At 46.2% G+C, this 16,762-nt stretch overlaps 1 protein-coding gene across 1 annotated transcript in view; it reads left to right on the top strand.

Moving 5' to 3' along the window:
• Positions 1-6,360: 6,360 nt before the first annotated feature.
• The window catches only part of LOC117228735 (uncharacterized), a 40,647-nt gene continuing 30,245 nt past the window's right edge, over positions 6,361-16,762 (top strand). Inside the window, exons 1-2 of the mRNA XM_033484701.2 lie at positions 6,361-7,168; positions 9,144-9,902. Of these exons, the coding sequence (XP_033340592.1) occupies positions 9,681-9,902 (222 nt within the window). The 5' untranslated portion in view covers positions 6,361-7,168; positions 9,144-9,680. The remainder of the gene's footprint in view (positions 7,169-9,143; positions 9,903-16,762) is intronic.

Consider the following 16,762-nt stretch of genomic DNA (forward strand, 5'->3'; position numbering starts at 1 on the left):
AGGGCCGGTTTCAACAACGTGTCCGGGGCACCAACAAATTCCTATCCAGCAAAAATACACTAGTTTCGGGTGACTTGAAACAATGAAACACCCTATATATGCTCGTATAAAATGTATGAGAAAACTTCTGTTCTACTTCGTTATGAATCAACAGTGACATTATTGCATTAATTCCCAAGCTACTTGGACCAATGATCAGATAAAAATAGAGAATCAGAGTACAATATTTTAACTTATATTTTTTAATCACATTTTGATCGAACTTTATCGTTTACTAATGTAAACTATCGTGTTAGGAACTGTCGGCAGACTTGTCGCTGATGAAAAATTGTCTAGATCTTTTCCAAATTAATCGAATAAAATCGTGATCATTTAGTACCATTATTCGTACGCTAGTGAGCCGTTCGTTCATCCTCGACAGCGATCGGTTCACGTGACCAAGTCACGAACGAAGACCGCGCCCGATCCGCAGCGCATTATTCGATAATCTGCACTCCGAATTCGATAGTTGCAATTCAAGTTGCGAAAGAATGCATCGTGCAAAGAGAAACAAGATATCGGTCTAATAAAATACGAACGGTGCAGAATTTATCTGAGCGATGCCGACGCCGACGCCGACGCCGGCGGAGACGGTTTTATCGTTCCGATAATCAGTGCCGCAACGCGACGAATTAAATATAGCCGCGATTATTCTTATCTGATACTGGGAAAACATTGTAAAAATTAGATAAAGCGTTTACGCTACACGAATTTTTGATTTTATATTCTTTTACCGTGTTTCGTACATTATCGAACCAACTGCGGCTACATTTAGAAAAAACGACTTCGTTGTTTTATCTTTTACAGTGACCAAAAATACAATCATTTTGTATAACATTGCACCGTTCGTTTGTGCATCTATGAAAGCCATAAGTTACTCTTATTCGTTCGCGAAAAATTATGACAAAACGAAGCAAACCGAATTACAGATATTTGCGTGCATTTCTTATCGACTCGTGTGCAATTTTCCGGAGAACGATGCATTATAATTAGCCTGTCGATTTTGTGCATTTATGACAAGACTGGGTGACCGTAATTTTAAAGAGAAGAAAGGGTAAACGAGATGTGAAGCGTATCGATACTTTCAACCTACTATAATGATTAAAGAAAAGAAAAAGTTCCAAAGCGACTCGGCGATTCTTGCAAGAAATTTTTACTTTGCACAAAAATCAAATTATAATATAATTCTGTGAACTGTATTAAATCGAAGTTGACTTGCAATTATTGCGTCGCAAATGGAGATGATTTGGTAGAAAATTCCTCGGTGAGCTACTCGAACAAAGAATAAAACGAGAAGCAGGAGTTCGTTCTCGGTTTCAATTGTCGGATAGCCTAAGGGGTTGCAGGTACCGCGTTAAAAAGGCAGATTAAAAATCAGAGCAGCGTGAAGGAAAAACGACCGGCAAGTCGGATACCCGATAAAAGGTAGCCTTCGAACAGTTCTGGATCGGTTGGCGCGTTGAATCAGGTTGAAAGACGCGCCTGGGCCCCGACTGGACCGGGCATTGTGCCGATTTTTGCCTCGGTTGCGAAGCGGGGCCCCACGGATCCCGTGGCCCGCAGCAGAATCGATTCGCTTTTACGGGTGGTCCGTGACCGGAACGAGGCGTAGCCAGGTCCCGAGGAAACATTTGAATGCTATAAATAAATATAAATAAATTGATTTGCCGGCATTAGCATAAGTAGCTGGGAGAGCCCTCGGCTTGCCGCGTCTTGCGGCTCGCGTCTCTTTTGCCGTCTGCCTCCCTCGTTCTCTCCCCCCTCTCTCTCTCTCTCCTCTCTCTCTACAGTTCTCTCGGTCGCTCTCGCGAGACCAGACGTTGATTTATACCCGATGTCCCTTAGGTTCCTGCGGCATTCGCCGTCCCTTTAACTTAAAAGGACACGGAGCTACGATCGGGACGCGCGTCCGTCTCGTCTCTCGCGGTTGTACGCGTGGGAATTAATTCCGAAACCATGAGATTCTTCCTCCCCTACCCTCTCCCCCGCCCCCACCACCCCTCGGAATGGCACTGTTTAAATGACGCGATAAGAACCTCTCGACGTACGTGTCGAGACTTAACGCACTACTTACGCTCGCGAACGTCCCGAATAAATCAACTTCTTGACTGCGGACGGGGCCGCTGATCGTTAAACAATTCGCCCGGAGTCGAACGATGGCCCGCATGTCTCTATTCCGAATGCTACAGTTTCTAAAAGCAAAAATTGCCACGCCGTATCCGCGGACTACGGGCTTGCTCGTTCGATCTTCGTCGCAAACGCCAACAGTCTCGAATAAATCAGCCTCTCAACTGGACGCATCGTTGAACAACTTGTTGCTTGCTAATCGCAACCAATTATTATTAGTTGCAGAAACGAGTTCTTCACGGCGAAGTTCGCACGGTTAGGTCACTCGTGGCGATCGCGAATATTTCTACGATCGAGCTGGTATATTTTCTTTTTTAACGCTTTGACTGCCGCGCCGTTCTGCCGGCAAACTTGGTGCTCATCTTTTTTAGCATGGCATTAGATTTATTAGAAATAAATCGAAATTGATTCAAGAGTGTTGCAGATGCAATTTCTACAGTAATTCTTGTCCCTTTTATTGCTACAATATGAAATAAGTTGTTCCGATTTCGGGCGATTTTTGGGGACATTTTTGTGGCAATCGACCTGTTGACGAATATTTCATTTCACCGAGAAATCATGAAGAATTCTGTTTTATACCTAATAATTACCGTTAATGTTCCCAAAAGTAGAATAATAGCAGCTTGCGAGAGATGAGGACCGTCGAAGTCTTCTTCGCTCGTGATCGCAACAGTTCCGAATATAAATCCTCCCTAATTGACGCTCAGATTGTGCACAAAAATAGACAATTTGGGAAGAGGAGATACGATTATTCGAGCCTCGTGGCTCGTTTTTATAGTTACCGATTGTTAAAAACTACAAAAACAAGCCGAAAGCCTCGGATAATCGCATCTCCTCTTTCCAAATAGTCCAATTTGAGCATCAATTATGGAGAATTTACAGTAAATCCTCTAAACCAGACGCGCCATTAAGCAATTTGCTCCGAATCTAAGCGTGCGATGCACAAGTTCGCTTCAACAGATCTATTTCTGATGCAAAATTTCCCGAAAGCCTAATCGACAAGGTTTGCGAAAGGTGAAGGTCTCGCGAAACAAAACTCCCGAATAAATCAGCCGCTCAACCAGACGCGTCATCGAACAATCAGCTTCGGATCGGACGGTGGGCCGCGCGTTAACAAATCTATTTCGGCCGCGAGAGTTCCTGGAAGCAGAATTTACGATGGAAACGCCGGCTCCTTCGAAATGAACGGCCTTAACAGCCCCGCTCTCGGCTCGATCATTTCCCTAAAAAATCTGGTAATTTCGTGTAATCTTCTCGGAGGGCTGGGCGTGGCGGACCGCAGGGGGATACCACGCCGGGGACCGGCGTGTGTCATTAACCGAATCCTCCAAACGACCGTGTCCTTCCTTTCTCCACGGTCGGGACGGTACCTGTGTTACGTGGCCGCGTTAAGGATCATCTTCTTGCGCAAAAATTGATATACCAAACGAGCCCGGCACCCTGCGCCGATTGCCCCCAAGTGAAACGTTAAAAGCTACGACAGCGATCGTTTCACGGCCATTTCTTCGCCGCTCGTTTCCTCATTCGTTAGCGATACGGTAAATTCTCTCAAATTTGTCCTCAGCTTGTGAAGAAAAAGTGAACGATTTGGGAAGCGGTGATGCGATTATTCGAGCCTCGCGGCACGTTTTTGCGCGAGGTGTCCCGAAAGTTACTCAAAATCGTGAAATAAGAGGTTCCTCGGGTCATTTGAAGTAACTTTTTCCTTAGCGCGAATGCGATCCGCGGCTTCGTTTACGAGTTATTGACGAAAAGCGTGGGCCAATCGGAGAGCGAGCGCGGCCGGCGCTCCGCCCCTGCGGCCAATACCGCTGTGCGTCTGCCGTCTGACGCAGCGGCAGTGGTCTCGAGGGCGGGGCGTCAGCCGCACGCGATCTCTCATTGGTCTGTGTTTTCCGCCAATAACTCGTAAACGAAGCCGCGGATCGCATTTTCGCTAAGGAAAAAGTTACTTCGAATTACCTCGGGAAACCATAATTTCCCGATTTTGAGCAATTTTTGGAACACTCTGTAATTGCCGATTGCCTATTAAAAAACGAGCCGCGAGGCTCGAACAATCGTGTCGCCTCTTCCCACGTTGTCCGTGTTTGTTTACAAGCTGAGAAACGATTCGAGATAATTCGCCGCAATGAATTTTTACGATCGACTTTGACGATCCGCTCGATGCAACGTCGTCATCGTATCGTCTATTTCTGCGCGCATCGTCACGGTGCCATCCACTTTTGTCGTCGCGAGTGTCTCATTGCAATTTCATAAGAGCCGCGACCTATATCCTGGGGAGCACCAGCGGGCAAACACGCCGCGGGGAGAAACGATTCTCCTTGTGCGGACACTCCTAAAACGCTAACAAGCAGGATCGTCCAGTGACAAGCACGGCCGGACCATTGAGATAAATCGACCATTGTTAATATCGCAGGATCGAAACGCGGCAGAGAGCTCCGTGACCCGTTCGGCTTGTTGCCGATGTCGCAAAACGGTACTTAAATTACAATTTGCATTTAAAACTGTGTGTACAGATCTGAAAGTTGTTTGCCTGGGTTTGCCGCGTTAGTTGTATACTTCGAAGGACAGAGGCGAGTTTGTTGCCACTGTTCCAATATTGGAGAACATAACATGTATGAAACGTAACCACGGTACACGATCGCAATAGCCCGCGTGCATATACGATTTTAATTTATGTAAAGTGCGCGATCGATCGTGTCCGTCATTTTGGCAGAACTCGGCGAGGTGTGGCTAAATTATCCTGTTTTATCCTGATTATCACAGGCTGATAAGAAATCTCTCCGGGTTATTTTTACGACTTCTGAAAAATTGCAAATGGAATGCGCTCAAAATTGGTTAACAAACCTGAGTCATCGTGGGACACGAGGTTTTCGATATTCCTGTTGAATTTCAGTAGACAGGTTGAACACTAAAATCAATTTGGCGCATAGCTTTTTATGTTCCACCCGATATAATTTAATCGTGAAGGCATGCGACGATGTGTTTTGTCTTCTACGACCGTTGCATTGTTTTATCGAGTTGAATCCTGTTCGGTGTCGCAGATATCTCGTAAAGAGAAATTCTATGCCTTCCGTAATTAATAAAGATATTAATTGAAAGTTGATTAGCGTAAAGTGAAATGATTACATTATTTCGATAACTTATTATTAGACTTCGGATTTTATGTGTTTGTGTGAAAAACAAGTGGATCAAACGCAAAACAGCAAAAATATTTAAAGAATTTGAAAATATTGTTGCATTAATTGCAACTGATTCAAATAATGAAGGGAAAATAAAATAAAAAAGATATATATATATAAATATATAAATATTATATATATTATATTATAAAAAAGATGATTAAAAAATAAATGTACTATATATATAAATTTCTCCCGCACTAATATATATAAATTATAAATATATATAAATTATGAATACATATTAGTGCGGCAAATTTTTATTTTGCATAAAAATCCGCAGTCAGCAAATTCCAATTCCGACAATACGTTTCAAAATCCGACATTTCGTACACGCCAATCTAATGTATTCGCGTTTACCATTGAAACATTATCGAATTGTAACACCTGTAACACTGAGCTTACAGTTGAGCAGATCCTGATTGAACGACCAGCGTACAACGATATCAGAAAGAAAGTAAAAACGCCCCAAACCATCAAAGAATATTTGGCCAACAACAAACAACCAGCAAAAGTTACGTCATAAAGACGAAGACACCTAAATTGTTCAGCGAATTTATCCAGCAACATAAGAAGCTCAAATTAAGGAAATCATGTAAAATATAATGCAAAACTATTGCATAATACACTACAAGTAACCTACCAACGTTACCCAATGTAACCTACCAATGGTGGTCGCTAATTGCCATTAAGCAGACGCGACGTTAAACAAACAAATGAAAATAATAAATAAAAAAGAAAAATTAAAAAGCTTGCCGAAAAAAAAGAAAAATGATCCCGACTCTGTGGATCGAAGCTAGGCAGAAGAGATTGGCCTCGCCTTATCGGGAGGAGCGCGATCGAGGCCGCGACGGTCCATCTTCGTCGTCCCCGGGCGTCTGCAGCTCGTCCCCGAGGGCTCCGACGGCAGTACCCCCTATCAGACAGCACCCCACCACCTCGGAGCCACCCTCCACTTCCGCTTCGCTTGGTAGCCACTCCTCTCAGCCTCCGTTGATACTTCCTCGCGCGTGTATCTCGTCAGTCGGCCCGGAGCCACGTGCGTGTGCTCGAGAAGCTCCGCTCGACTGGTAATCGGCAGCGATCGGCTCGCTTCCTGGTCGGCGATCGATCCGATCTCTCTCGAGTCGAGAGCCTCGACGGCGTCGCAGCGACGGTTCCCAGAAAACGTCCGCGTCGCTGTCGCGACGAGGAACGAGCGACGGGGCGGATAATTCGACCGGTCAGGAACGAGGGGTCCGCGAGTGCGAATTTCCCGGAATCCGAGCGATTCGCCGTGCCGCAGGGGGGCAGGGGTGGGGTCCGCGGAGCGTTTAAGTGACCGACGACGAAGAATAATGGAGTGCGGCTCGAACGCGTGAAGTGTCTACGGCAATATGTACCGATCCGTCCGCGGCGTCTTCGTGGTCGTCGTCGCCGGCTCCGTGCGAACCGCGCCGTCTCGGCCGCGGTAGGACGTCGCGCGTCTAAAACGACCAGGAAACCGAAACGCGAAGACAGATGGTGGAAGCGGGCATAGGACTAAAAATATCGGCCGCTGGCACGCCGTTCCCTCGCGCTTGCACTTGAACGATCCCGCCGCCGGCTGGAGAACCGGGCCGCTCCATGCCGAGTCCCAGTGTCGCCGGACCCAGCAGACGTCGGACAGCCGATGAGGAAACAGCGTGATTCACCACGAGTGCCGAGTTCCCGGTCTCGTCTAGACGCCGCACGGAAACCCGACGGGCTTATTCCACGATCACTCGATCTTCTCGGGAATCCTCTTCGGGTCGTCCACGGAGGATTCTAGGGGATTTAAGCGTCGTCTCGCCGATCCAGGGGTGAGTCTTGAGTCGAGTTCGCTACAAGTTCGGTCTCTCTAGCCGCCGCCGCCGCCGCCGGAGTTTCGTCCGCTCGTGAAACTGGAGAGAGACGCGATAGCCGTGAATCGTATCCACTTTCGCGTCGTTACATAAAGATTCGGAACGTAACGTATACCCCGGCTGCTTTGCGTGGACGCTCGTAATATCCTGGTGTCTTTCAGCCAGGCTGAACACGGGCTGCCGGCTCGCCACCTGTGCGCACCTAGGCGCCCGAGCCTTCGCAACGCGATCGTTGCTCGATCCTCCTCGCCGCGATCCTACACACCCGGCCGCTTCCGGCCGATTCCCGTCGATCCGACAGCCTTATCGATCGCGTTTACGCCTGTTTCACGGCCGTTCACGGAATCGCCGCGGTAGTTCGTTAGGTCGGACGGGTGCAACGTTAATTTAATCGAGATCGACGCCGCAGATTGGCTAAGTGAATTCTCGTAATTACTCGGGGCCCCGGAGGAGTCGCGGTAGAAGCGAGCGTATTTTCGTTTCGAGTGGCTCGCGACTGTTCGTTGATGCTGTTCGATGATGAGAAGTCCGCGGGGCTGTTTCATTGATCCGTTGGGCAACGCGGATTCCTGCGAACGGAAGCGAAAATGGACAATTTAAGAAGAGGAGGCTTTATATTAAATATAAAGCTTGATAATTGTATTTAATGTAAGGCTTTATGTTATATATGAAGCTTGATAATTATATTTAATATAAAGTCTTATATTATATTTATATTTTATATTGAATATTATATTTATATAAATTTATATTATATTTATATTTTATATTGAATATTATATTTATATAAATTTATATTATATTTATATTTAATATAAAGTCTTATATTAAATATAATTATCAAGCTTAAAAATTATATTTAATATAAGGCATCATATTAAATACAAAGCTTAATAATTGTATTTAATATTAGACTTTATATTAAATATATATATATATTTAAATAACCTTTATTCGAGACATGCGGCACGTTTTTATAGTTATTGGCGATCGGTAACTATAAAAAGTAATGCAGTAAATTCTCCTTAATTGACGCTTTATCTTAGGAATAAGACTGGACAATCTTGGAAGAGGAAGTACAATTAATCGGCTCATTTTTATAGTTGCCGATTGTCAACGATTATAAAAACGAGGTGCAAGGTTCATTTAATATAATAATCGTACTAATTTAATCGTAATAATTTAATATAATATACATAATCCTACCTCCTCTTCCCAAAGTGTCCATTTTTGCTACCAAGCTGAGACATCGATTAGGAAGAATTTACTGTAATCTGTCGTAAAAATAATTACGACTTTTTCGTACCATCTTTCGTACCACCCTCTAAAAGTGCCGTCACCTAAAAACTATCGCCCCACGCTACATCCTATTTAACCTATACTTAAATCCTCCTCTGCATCCACGCACGACCATAATAGCAAACACTAAAATATCTTCAGTTCGCAGTCATTTTTCCGCTCGCTCTCAAATAAAAAGAGCGACAGTTACAAGCATATATCTCTTAAAAATTAAAGCAACGCTTTCAGCGATCGAATGTATAGCACCTCCCAACGAACAGTTTGAATTTCGAGCTGCTCCTCCCAACGAACAGTTTGAATTTCGAGCTGCTCCTTCCAACGAACACTTGAAATTTCAAGCAGCTCCTCCTAAGACCGCGATCGTAACGTCCAGAAAGCTCGGCGACGAGGCAATGATTCCGCGACGAGGCAAAAGTCCGCGGAAGCTTTCTAATCTCTCGGCAATTTCGAATCTCTCGGAGCGAACCCGGGAAAGCGTGTTGCGGGTGCGTGGATCGTCGTTAGGGCCCGAGAGATTGGTTTCGCGGGGCCACCGGTTGATTACCGAGGCCGCGGAATTAGCCGGGCAGCTCCGACCGCAGGCATCCGGAAAAAGCGTTAATAACACGGCTGTGATCCTGATCGATGGTTTCAGCGGCGCTCTCCCAGCGGGAGGAGGAGGAGGAGGAACGAGAGAAACGAGAGAAACAAGAGAAACGAGAGGAGGAGGAGGAGGAGGAGGAGGACGAAACCAGGAAAGGCTTCTGGCGGCCGCCGGCTCCGCTGTTCGCGGATGATGAGCCGCGAGCATCGTCACCGGGGGGAAGAAGCAAGAGTTCCGCCGCCCCCTCCTCGAGGCCGAGTTCTTCCACTCATGGTGTTTTACGGCGCGGTTGTTTGAAATTCTTCGCGTGGAGTCGCGGCCGTATTTATAGAGACGCGCGCGGTGTGTGCACGCGCTCGCGAGTTCACGCACGTAGGTTTTCACTCGCGCACGCCTCCTCGAGACCCGGGGCTGTCGGCGGCTGCCGAGCAGCGGAGTGAGAGAGGAGAGGAGAGGAGAGGAGAGGAGAGAGAGCGAGAGAGAGGAAGAGACACAGCCGACGTCAGAGGAAACGAGAAAACGGAGTCGCGGTGCGTCGACGGGGCTAAACGGAGGGACGAGCACGCGGCACGTCGCGATCATGAAGCGATGCATCCGCGACAGGAGCACCGGCCCGCTTCGTCGTCGAGCACGTCCTCGACGTCGTCGAACTGTCTGCGCTGGCTGCCCCCACTGGCAGGCCTCGATTCACCGGGCATGATCGCCCGCCAGCCGCCAACGAACGCGGCCCTCGCCGCCGCCGCCGCCGTCGCCGTCGCTCTCCTTCTGATCGTCGGCACCGTCGCAGCCGGCTCCGTCGATCACGTTTCGGTGAGTACGTTCAATTGCATCTTCGTTCGATCGTCGACTCGTTTATCCGCGGCACAGATTACCGTCGCGATCCGTCGTGACGTCGCGACGATAACGTCTCGAGCGTCTCTTTTGGATGCCGATTTCTCGTCGGCGTCTCGGACAGTCAGTCGCGCGCGGATTCGCGAATTCGTTCGTCCGGGGATTCGCGAATCGAACGTTTTTCCATTTGTAGTTCGATGCCTGGCGAACGGAAGATCGCTGATAACTAGACCGCGGTTCTACAGGCAGAATAAAAATGGCCGGCCACTGGGGCAGAAAATGAAAGTAACTCGGAAGCCGAATTCTTTCCACGAGCATTTTAGATAGGCGAAAGTAGTGTGGCGGCGTTATTAAATGGTTCTCATCTTTCTACTGTTTTACCTTAAATGCGTAAAGGCCGCAGTTTGTTGATGACTAGAGTGAGGATCTTCGTGCGAAATGCAAATTTTCAGTTGTCGTTGTTGCAACAATGGAAGTAATTTAATGGTTAAATTCTTTCCTTAATCATTTTAGCAGGTCCAAAAATAGTATATATAAATGTTATTAAATGTTTTTCGTCTTTTTACTGTTTTACTTTAGACGCGTGTACTCGTTTCTGTCGTAAATGCATACAATTCGCAGTCTATTGATAACTAAAGCGCGGATCTTTGTGCGAAATGCAAATTTTCAGCCATCGTTGTTGCAAAAATAAAGTAACTTAATGGTTAAATTATTTTCTTAATAATCTTAGTAGGTCCAAAAATAGTATATCGATGTTATGTTTTTCGTGTCTTTTTGCTACTTCACACGTTAGATGTATCTCTGTAGATCTCTGTCATAAATGCATAATATCTGCAGTCTACTGATAATTGTCGATTTTTATGCGAAATAAATATTGTCTGCATTATTTATAAGATACAGAAGTTACATAGACATTTCTTTCTTTGTTTAATTATTTTATTCAGTTCAAAATAGTGCAATAGTATTTTTGAATTACTTAAACGTTTTTATCGTTTCGCATGTGATCTATTCTTTTCTCTCATAAATGCATAAAATCCTCAGTCTACTGATAACTGCAGACTTTTACGTGAAATAAAAATTATTTGCATTATTTACAAGATACAGATTACAGACATTTTTTCCTTTATTTTATTATTTTATTCAGTCGAAAATATTGCAAGAGTATTTTCTAATTCCTTAAAAGCGTTTACTGCTTCACGCATTAGATATACTCATCTCTTTCATAAATGCATAAAATCCTCAGTCTACTGATAACTGCAAATATTTAAGCGGAATAAAAATTGTCTGCATTATTTACAAGATGCAGAAGCTACACAGACATTTCTTTCTTTCCCTAATTATTTTATTCAATTGAAAATAGTGCAATAGTATCTTCGAATTCCTTAAACGTTTCTACTGTTTTGCATTCGATCTATCAATTTCCCTCATAAATCCATAAAATCCGCAGTCCACCAATAACATCGCACACACCGATTTCCAACAGCCAACGTCCAATCGGACCCACATCAGATAGACTTTCTTCCCGCGTCAATAAACCACGATGATTAAAATATTCAGTTGTATCGACACGACATCAAATTCTTGCGAAGTATCTTAGAATCGTTAAAGATCATAAAATCCTCTTCGAATAAACTTGCTTCACGATCGAAACGATCGAACAGATTTCGACATCCACGAAGAATACAGACACACACGGAGCATCTCGATTGAGAGTCGAAAGCCTAGATTCTTCAGCAATTCGCGGGCGCCATAAAGATCCGCGATCTACCGATGATGTGCCGCCAACGAACAGAGAAAGAAAGACGTTTATAACGGTTCTCGGGATCGATAGCAATTATGTTAAATATATAGAATACGTTCGCATACAATGCCTCCATTGTCCCGAAGCATTTTATACGATTCGGTGAAAGTTTCCGTTTTAATACGAGAGCGGCTATCATCCACGCGCGAGCGCTGCGATACCGCTTCCACGATGATGTTCGAATCGAAAGAAATCCACGGAGAAATTACAGGCGATCGATAGCCGTTCGATGGCTGGTTTCACCGCGATAAGAACGTATTCGGCCGAGGAACAGGCCGGATGCATTCCACTAGCTAGCAGCATCCGCGGCTCTGCGCGTAGTTATTCGGGACAATGAGCTTTCTAAATTCCCTTTCGTTTCTTTTTTCCTCCTCTTCTTTTTTTTTGGACGGCTGACCGTTCTCCGGGAAAACGCGATCGTACGCGAACACAATCTGTCGCCGATCCGTCGATTTTACTTTCGGTCGAATGAAATCGGCGGACCGAGAGGTTGCACGTATCGTGTCCGCGACGGCCAATTAAGCAACCGCCGCGCGGCGTAAAATGGGAATAAACGTCGCGGAACGGCGCAAGAAAAAGGAAAAAGGAAGCGGACCGACGGCGAAATCGGGGGAACGAGGTGTGCTCGTATCGGACGCATATTGATCTGCTTAATTAGAGACAAGGTACCGGCGGGAGACCGTGGTTCGCGCGATGATTAAGAGCAATCCGGGGCGTCGTTAAACGAAAGCGAGTTAGCTGCACAGCCACGGCACGGCCAACTATTTCCAGGTTTTCGGCGGGCAACGCGTTCCCAGCGGCGATAATATTGCCGTCGTGTTGCCGGGGGGATCGAGCCGGGTTGACTCGATCCCGTGGATCGATCCCGTGGATCGTAATGGACCACGCGGAGGGGATAATACGAGCGGCTAATGCGCCGTAATTACGATATTTATCGGCGCGATCTCTCTCGATGCCTCTCGCGGATCGTTTCGCTCGGGACAAGGGGGAAATCCGCGCGCGTGACCCGAAGCGGGCCGGGAGCGGGCCGGGAGCGGGCAGACGCGGCTTACGAAAATAAAGGGAAAAAAGCGGGATCTCGAGCGCGTTGCTCGATTTCGACGGGCGGATGCGCGACGCGCGAGACCAACGCCTAATAGAAAACTAAAAATGGGCATTCGAGCGTCGCGTCGCGTTGCGGTATGTATGCGGATGTTTTTTCCCTCCCTTTCTCGCTCGTCACCGTGTAATTTAATTCGCGACGCGACGCGACGCCGAGCCGAGCCGACTGATCGATGAGAGCGGATTTTACGGTCGCCCCGAGAGAAATTCCTATAGTTATTTTTCCGGCGCATTTGAATATCCAGAAATGCGCGGTACGATTTTATGGTCGACCAGGAAACTTCTCTTTGAGTTATTTGTTTGTCGAACGTTTACGGCGGTTTACCTGTTACTTATGAAATTACGAAAAAGGAGAAATAAAAAGAATGTGCATGAATATATAATAATATATATACAAAATAATGTACATAAATTATACAATATATATGCAAAATAATATAATATATATATATATAAAAATAATGTACATAAATATTACAATATATATATATATTTTTTTTATATATATAATATATATATATATAAAAATAATGTACATAAATATTACAATATATATATACAAAATAATATAATATACAAATAATATATATACAAAAAATACAGAGGTTAGGTATAACAATTAGCTTATTACTAGAAAAGAATGTGGCCACTGCGCGACGTGTCTTTTACGAGAACGTCTTCGGTGGGTTTTTTTAGTATGGCTATTTTATAGGTCTTCGGGTTTTTTTGGATAGGTTTTCCAGTTACTGTGTTGCCGGCCGTAACAGCATCTGCAGGGATTGCGCAACAGCCGTGGTGAAAGTTCACGGCGGTTGCTTAACGCAAACTAGATTACGAAGATCACCGTGTATCGGCGCGGAATCGCTCGGCTATCGATAAATGCTCCGTTAATTATCAATCTTAAGCGCAGGCATTGCCCTTTTCAGCCGCGCACGATAATGTTGTTTAACGTCGTGACAGGGAATGTTGCAAATTGAATTCGCGAAGGCAAAAGAAACAAAAAAAAAGAAAAAAAAAGAAAAAGAAAAGAAGCGGATTTCAACCACTTCGACGACGGAATCGATTCGATCTCGTTCCACCAGTTGCCCGACAAGTATTTCGCCCCGCCGATCGAGAATTAACATTGATGGAACGTTAATGAGCCGGCGCGGACCGCGAATAGCATTCCTTGGCGAGCTCCCGCGGACACGTGTTTTAGGAGCCGATCGCTCGGTCTCGCGTCGATCGAACGTTTTTCCACAAACGGCGGACGATTCCACGGCGCGAAATCGGCGCGGCGGCGTTCGGCAGGTTGGAGAGGACAGAGCCTCGAGGAGGATCGATAGAGCATTGTGTCCGCCAGAAACCTAGGAACGCGATCCTAAGCGGAGAAACTGGCTGGTCTACGACGCCGCGGTAATTACTATAATTTCATTTAGTAGCTATCTTCGAATTCCGGCGATCCTGCTCGCCGTTCGGCGCCACGGTCCTCCTCCCCGTGGCATGTGTGAAACAGCCGCGCGGAAATAACGGACCGCCGCTGGGACCGTAAAAATATTCGGTCGAATTATCGTTCCGAAATAGCCTGCGGGCCTCGGAAATGCGTGTCCGAAACCTATTTCGACTCGCCGACGAAAATCGCGAACCTTCTGCAACGTCCTCGCGAGCCGCCCCGAAATCTCGACCGATTTTTTGGCCGAATTTCGAGGAGAAATCGACGATCCGATTGTCGTATCGACTCCGCATTTCGCGTATACGATCTACCAGCGATCTTCAAGGCTTCCACGTGTCGTTCGTCCGGATCCCCGTCTCGGTTTTCGAAATATCTTTGGACCGGATGCCGCGGACGTCGCGAAGCGCTCGATATTCGTACAATGCGAACCTGCCGCGGCGTCTGGGCCGGCGTAAAAAGAAGCGGGGAGCGCGTTTCCGAGCGCAGAATACGCAGCTGCGGCTCTCAGGTTACCACCCACAGACCCAGGGACATCAAAGCCGAGCATTCGCGCGCGACACTTACGCCGCGAACTTTTTCGTTGCCGGGCGCCGATGATCCCGATAACATCTACGGACCCGCGGACCACGGCAGTCGGGGTTTATATTTAGGACGTCGTTTCTGTCTCGATCGCGATGTTTTCGTCGCACCGGAACGCGCCGGGACCGTAAATCCGCGGCGCTGCCTTCCCCTCGGTTATCAAACGGATCCGCAGCCGGGACGACGATCGCCAAACCGGTAAACTGGGATATTGCTCGTCCGTCAGAAAATCGCCGCGCGAGGAGCGTATCCCGGACAGGAAAGGGGCGGGGGACGGGCATCGGATAAAGGATAAGCGTTTATTTGAGTTCCTCCCTTATCGGGCCTAACAGGCCAATTTATGGGCCGATTCTTGCCCGGCGTACAGATAGCGGACAGATGGCGGGCCGATGCCTCTTCCTCCGCCGCTATTAGGCGAACTGTTATCGTAAAGTGTCGCTCGTGGGAATGGCCGCGCAGGATGTTCTTCCTTTCCGTAGAATGTTTGAAGAACAAGCTCGATGCTGAACGTTCCTTTAGCGCGGGGACACGTTTCTGTGACGCTTTTAGATCATGCTGCTCGAAAACGAGGCGCACGCATAAACGGCACAACGATCGAAATCGGACGTTCCATGCTGTCTATTCGGTTGGCCAATATGTCATTGCGTTTTACTGTATTATCGTGTATTCCGAAAAAAACGCGTTGACTTATTTGCCGATCAAATATTTGTTTCGAAGTTTGAAGTTTCCTTTATTTTATAAACGAACGAATTGTTCGTTTGAGAACGAAGCGCTGAGGTTATTTACGAGAAAGGAGATTAGGAGAGAAGTCTCGAGTAAATAGGATACTCAAGAATAAGGATAATTTTGGCAATTTTTTGTAATGGGAAACATTGATAACCTTCCAAGTCGACGGCCTATAGTCTTGCATTTTTTATCTTCGATCTAGAACAAAGAATAAAATAGAGTTCTTTTTGTAATAGAATTACGTATTGTAGGAACCTAAATTCTGTTTTAAAAAATGCAGAAAGCATGACAATGCGTAATTGCAATTGAAATTTTTATTTTTATCAAAATCGCTCCCTCAATCTCAGAGCAGCGCTTCCATCATTCATTTTTAATTTATCGAAACAGGATTTAGGTTCACGCGACATGTGCTTCTGTTACGAAAAAAAACTCCGTTTTATCTTTTATTCTAAATAGAAGGCGGGAAATGCTAGATTACACACGAATCAGCACCCCGGACCAAGAGATACGCAGCGAACAGGAATTATTATTCAAACAAACGTCGATAATCTAAAATCGAGATCTAATCAAATCTGAAAACAAAATTAACGTATCTTGAAATATCAAAGAGTCTACTTAATAAGCGAGGAAACGTTTTCCATTACAACGAAATTGCCGAAAGTCATCTTCATTTCAACAGGTTTACTCGAGGCTCTCCCCCCTTCAATTCATCGAATTAAAAACCCGCCATTCTGACACCGAGTTCGAACTAGCAGAAAAATACTTAGCAAAAAAGGAAAAGAAACGTTCAACGCATCGATCTGCTAAAATGAAGAGAGCGTGGAAGAATGACCCTCGCGGCAGAACGAGGCCTCAAAATGGCGGCGACAAGTTTCCTGCACGAGGCAGCAGCGATCGTGTACCGGCGGCCCGTAGCGTTGCTCAATTAATAATTCAGTCCCGATCGTTAACGGTACATCCAGGATGGAACCGAATCCTCTGTCCGGCGAGAAAAAGCGAGGCCGTAGAAGAACCCAAGAGAATACCTTGTGACCAACTTCCTGCTCGGTTTCCCGACGCTTCCCGCGGCTCTCACGGCCCGATCAAGTTATCCTCTAATTAATAGTTGGCCGTCGGCAGGCCAGGAGCGCTCGATGAAAGAAAAGAAGACGTGCCGGCCGGCCGTCTCGGCGACTTTCCATCGGCGTAAAAATGGCGGCT

The sequence above is a fragment of the Megalopta genalis genome, chromosome 12 (assembly GCF_051020955.1).
Source record: "Megalopta genalis isolate 19385.01 chromosome 12, iyMegGena1_principal, whole genome shotgun sequence".
NCBI lineage: Eukaryota > Metazoa > Arthropoda > Insecta > Hymenoptera > Halictidae > Megalopta > Megalopta genalis.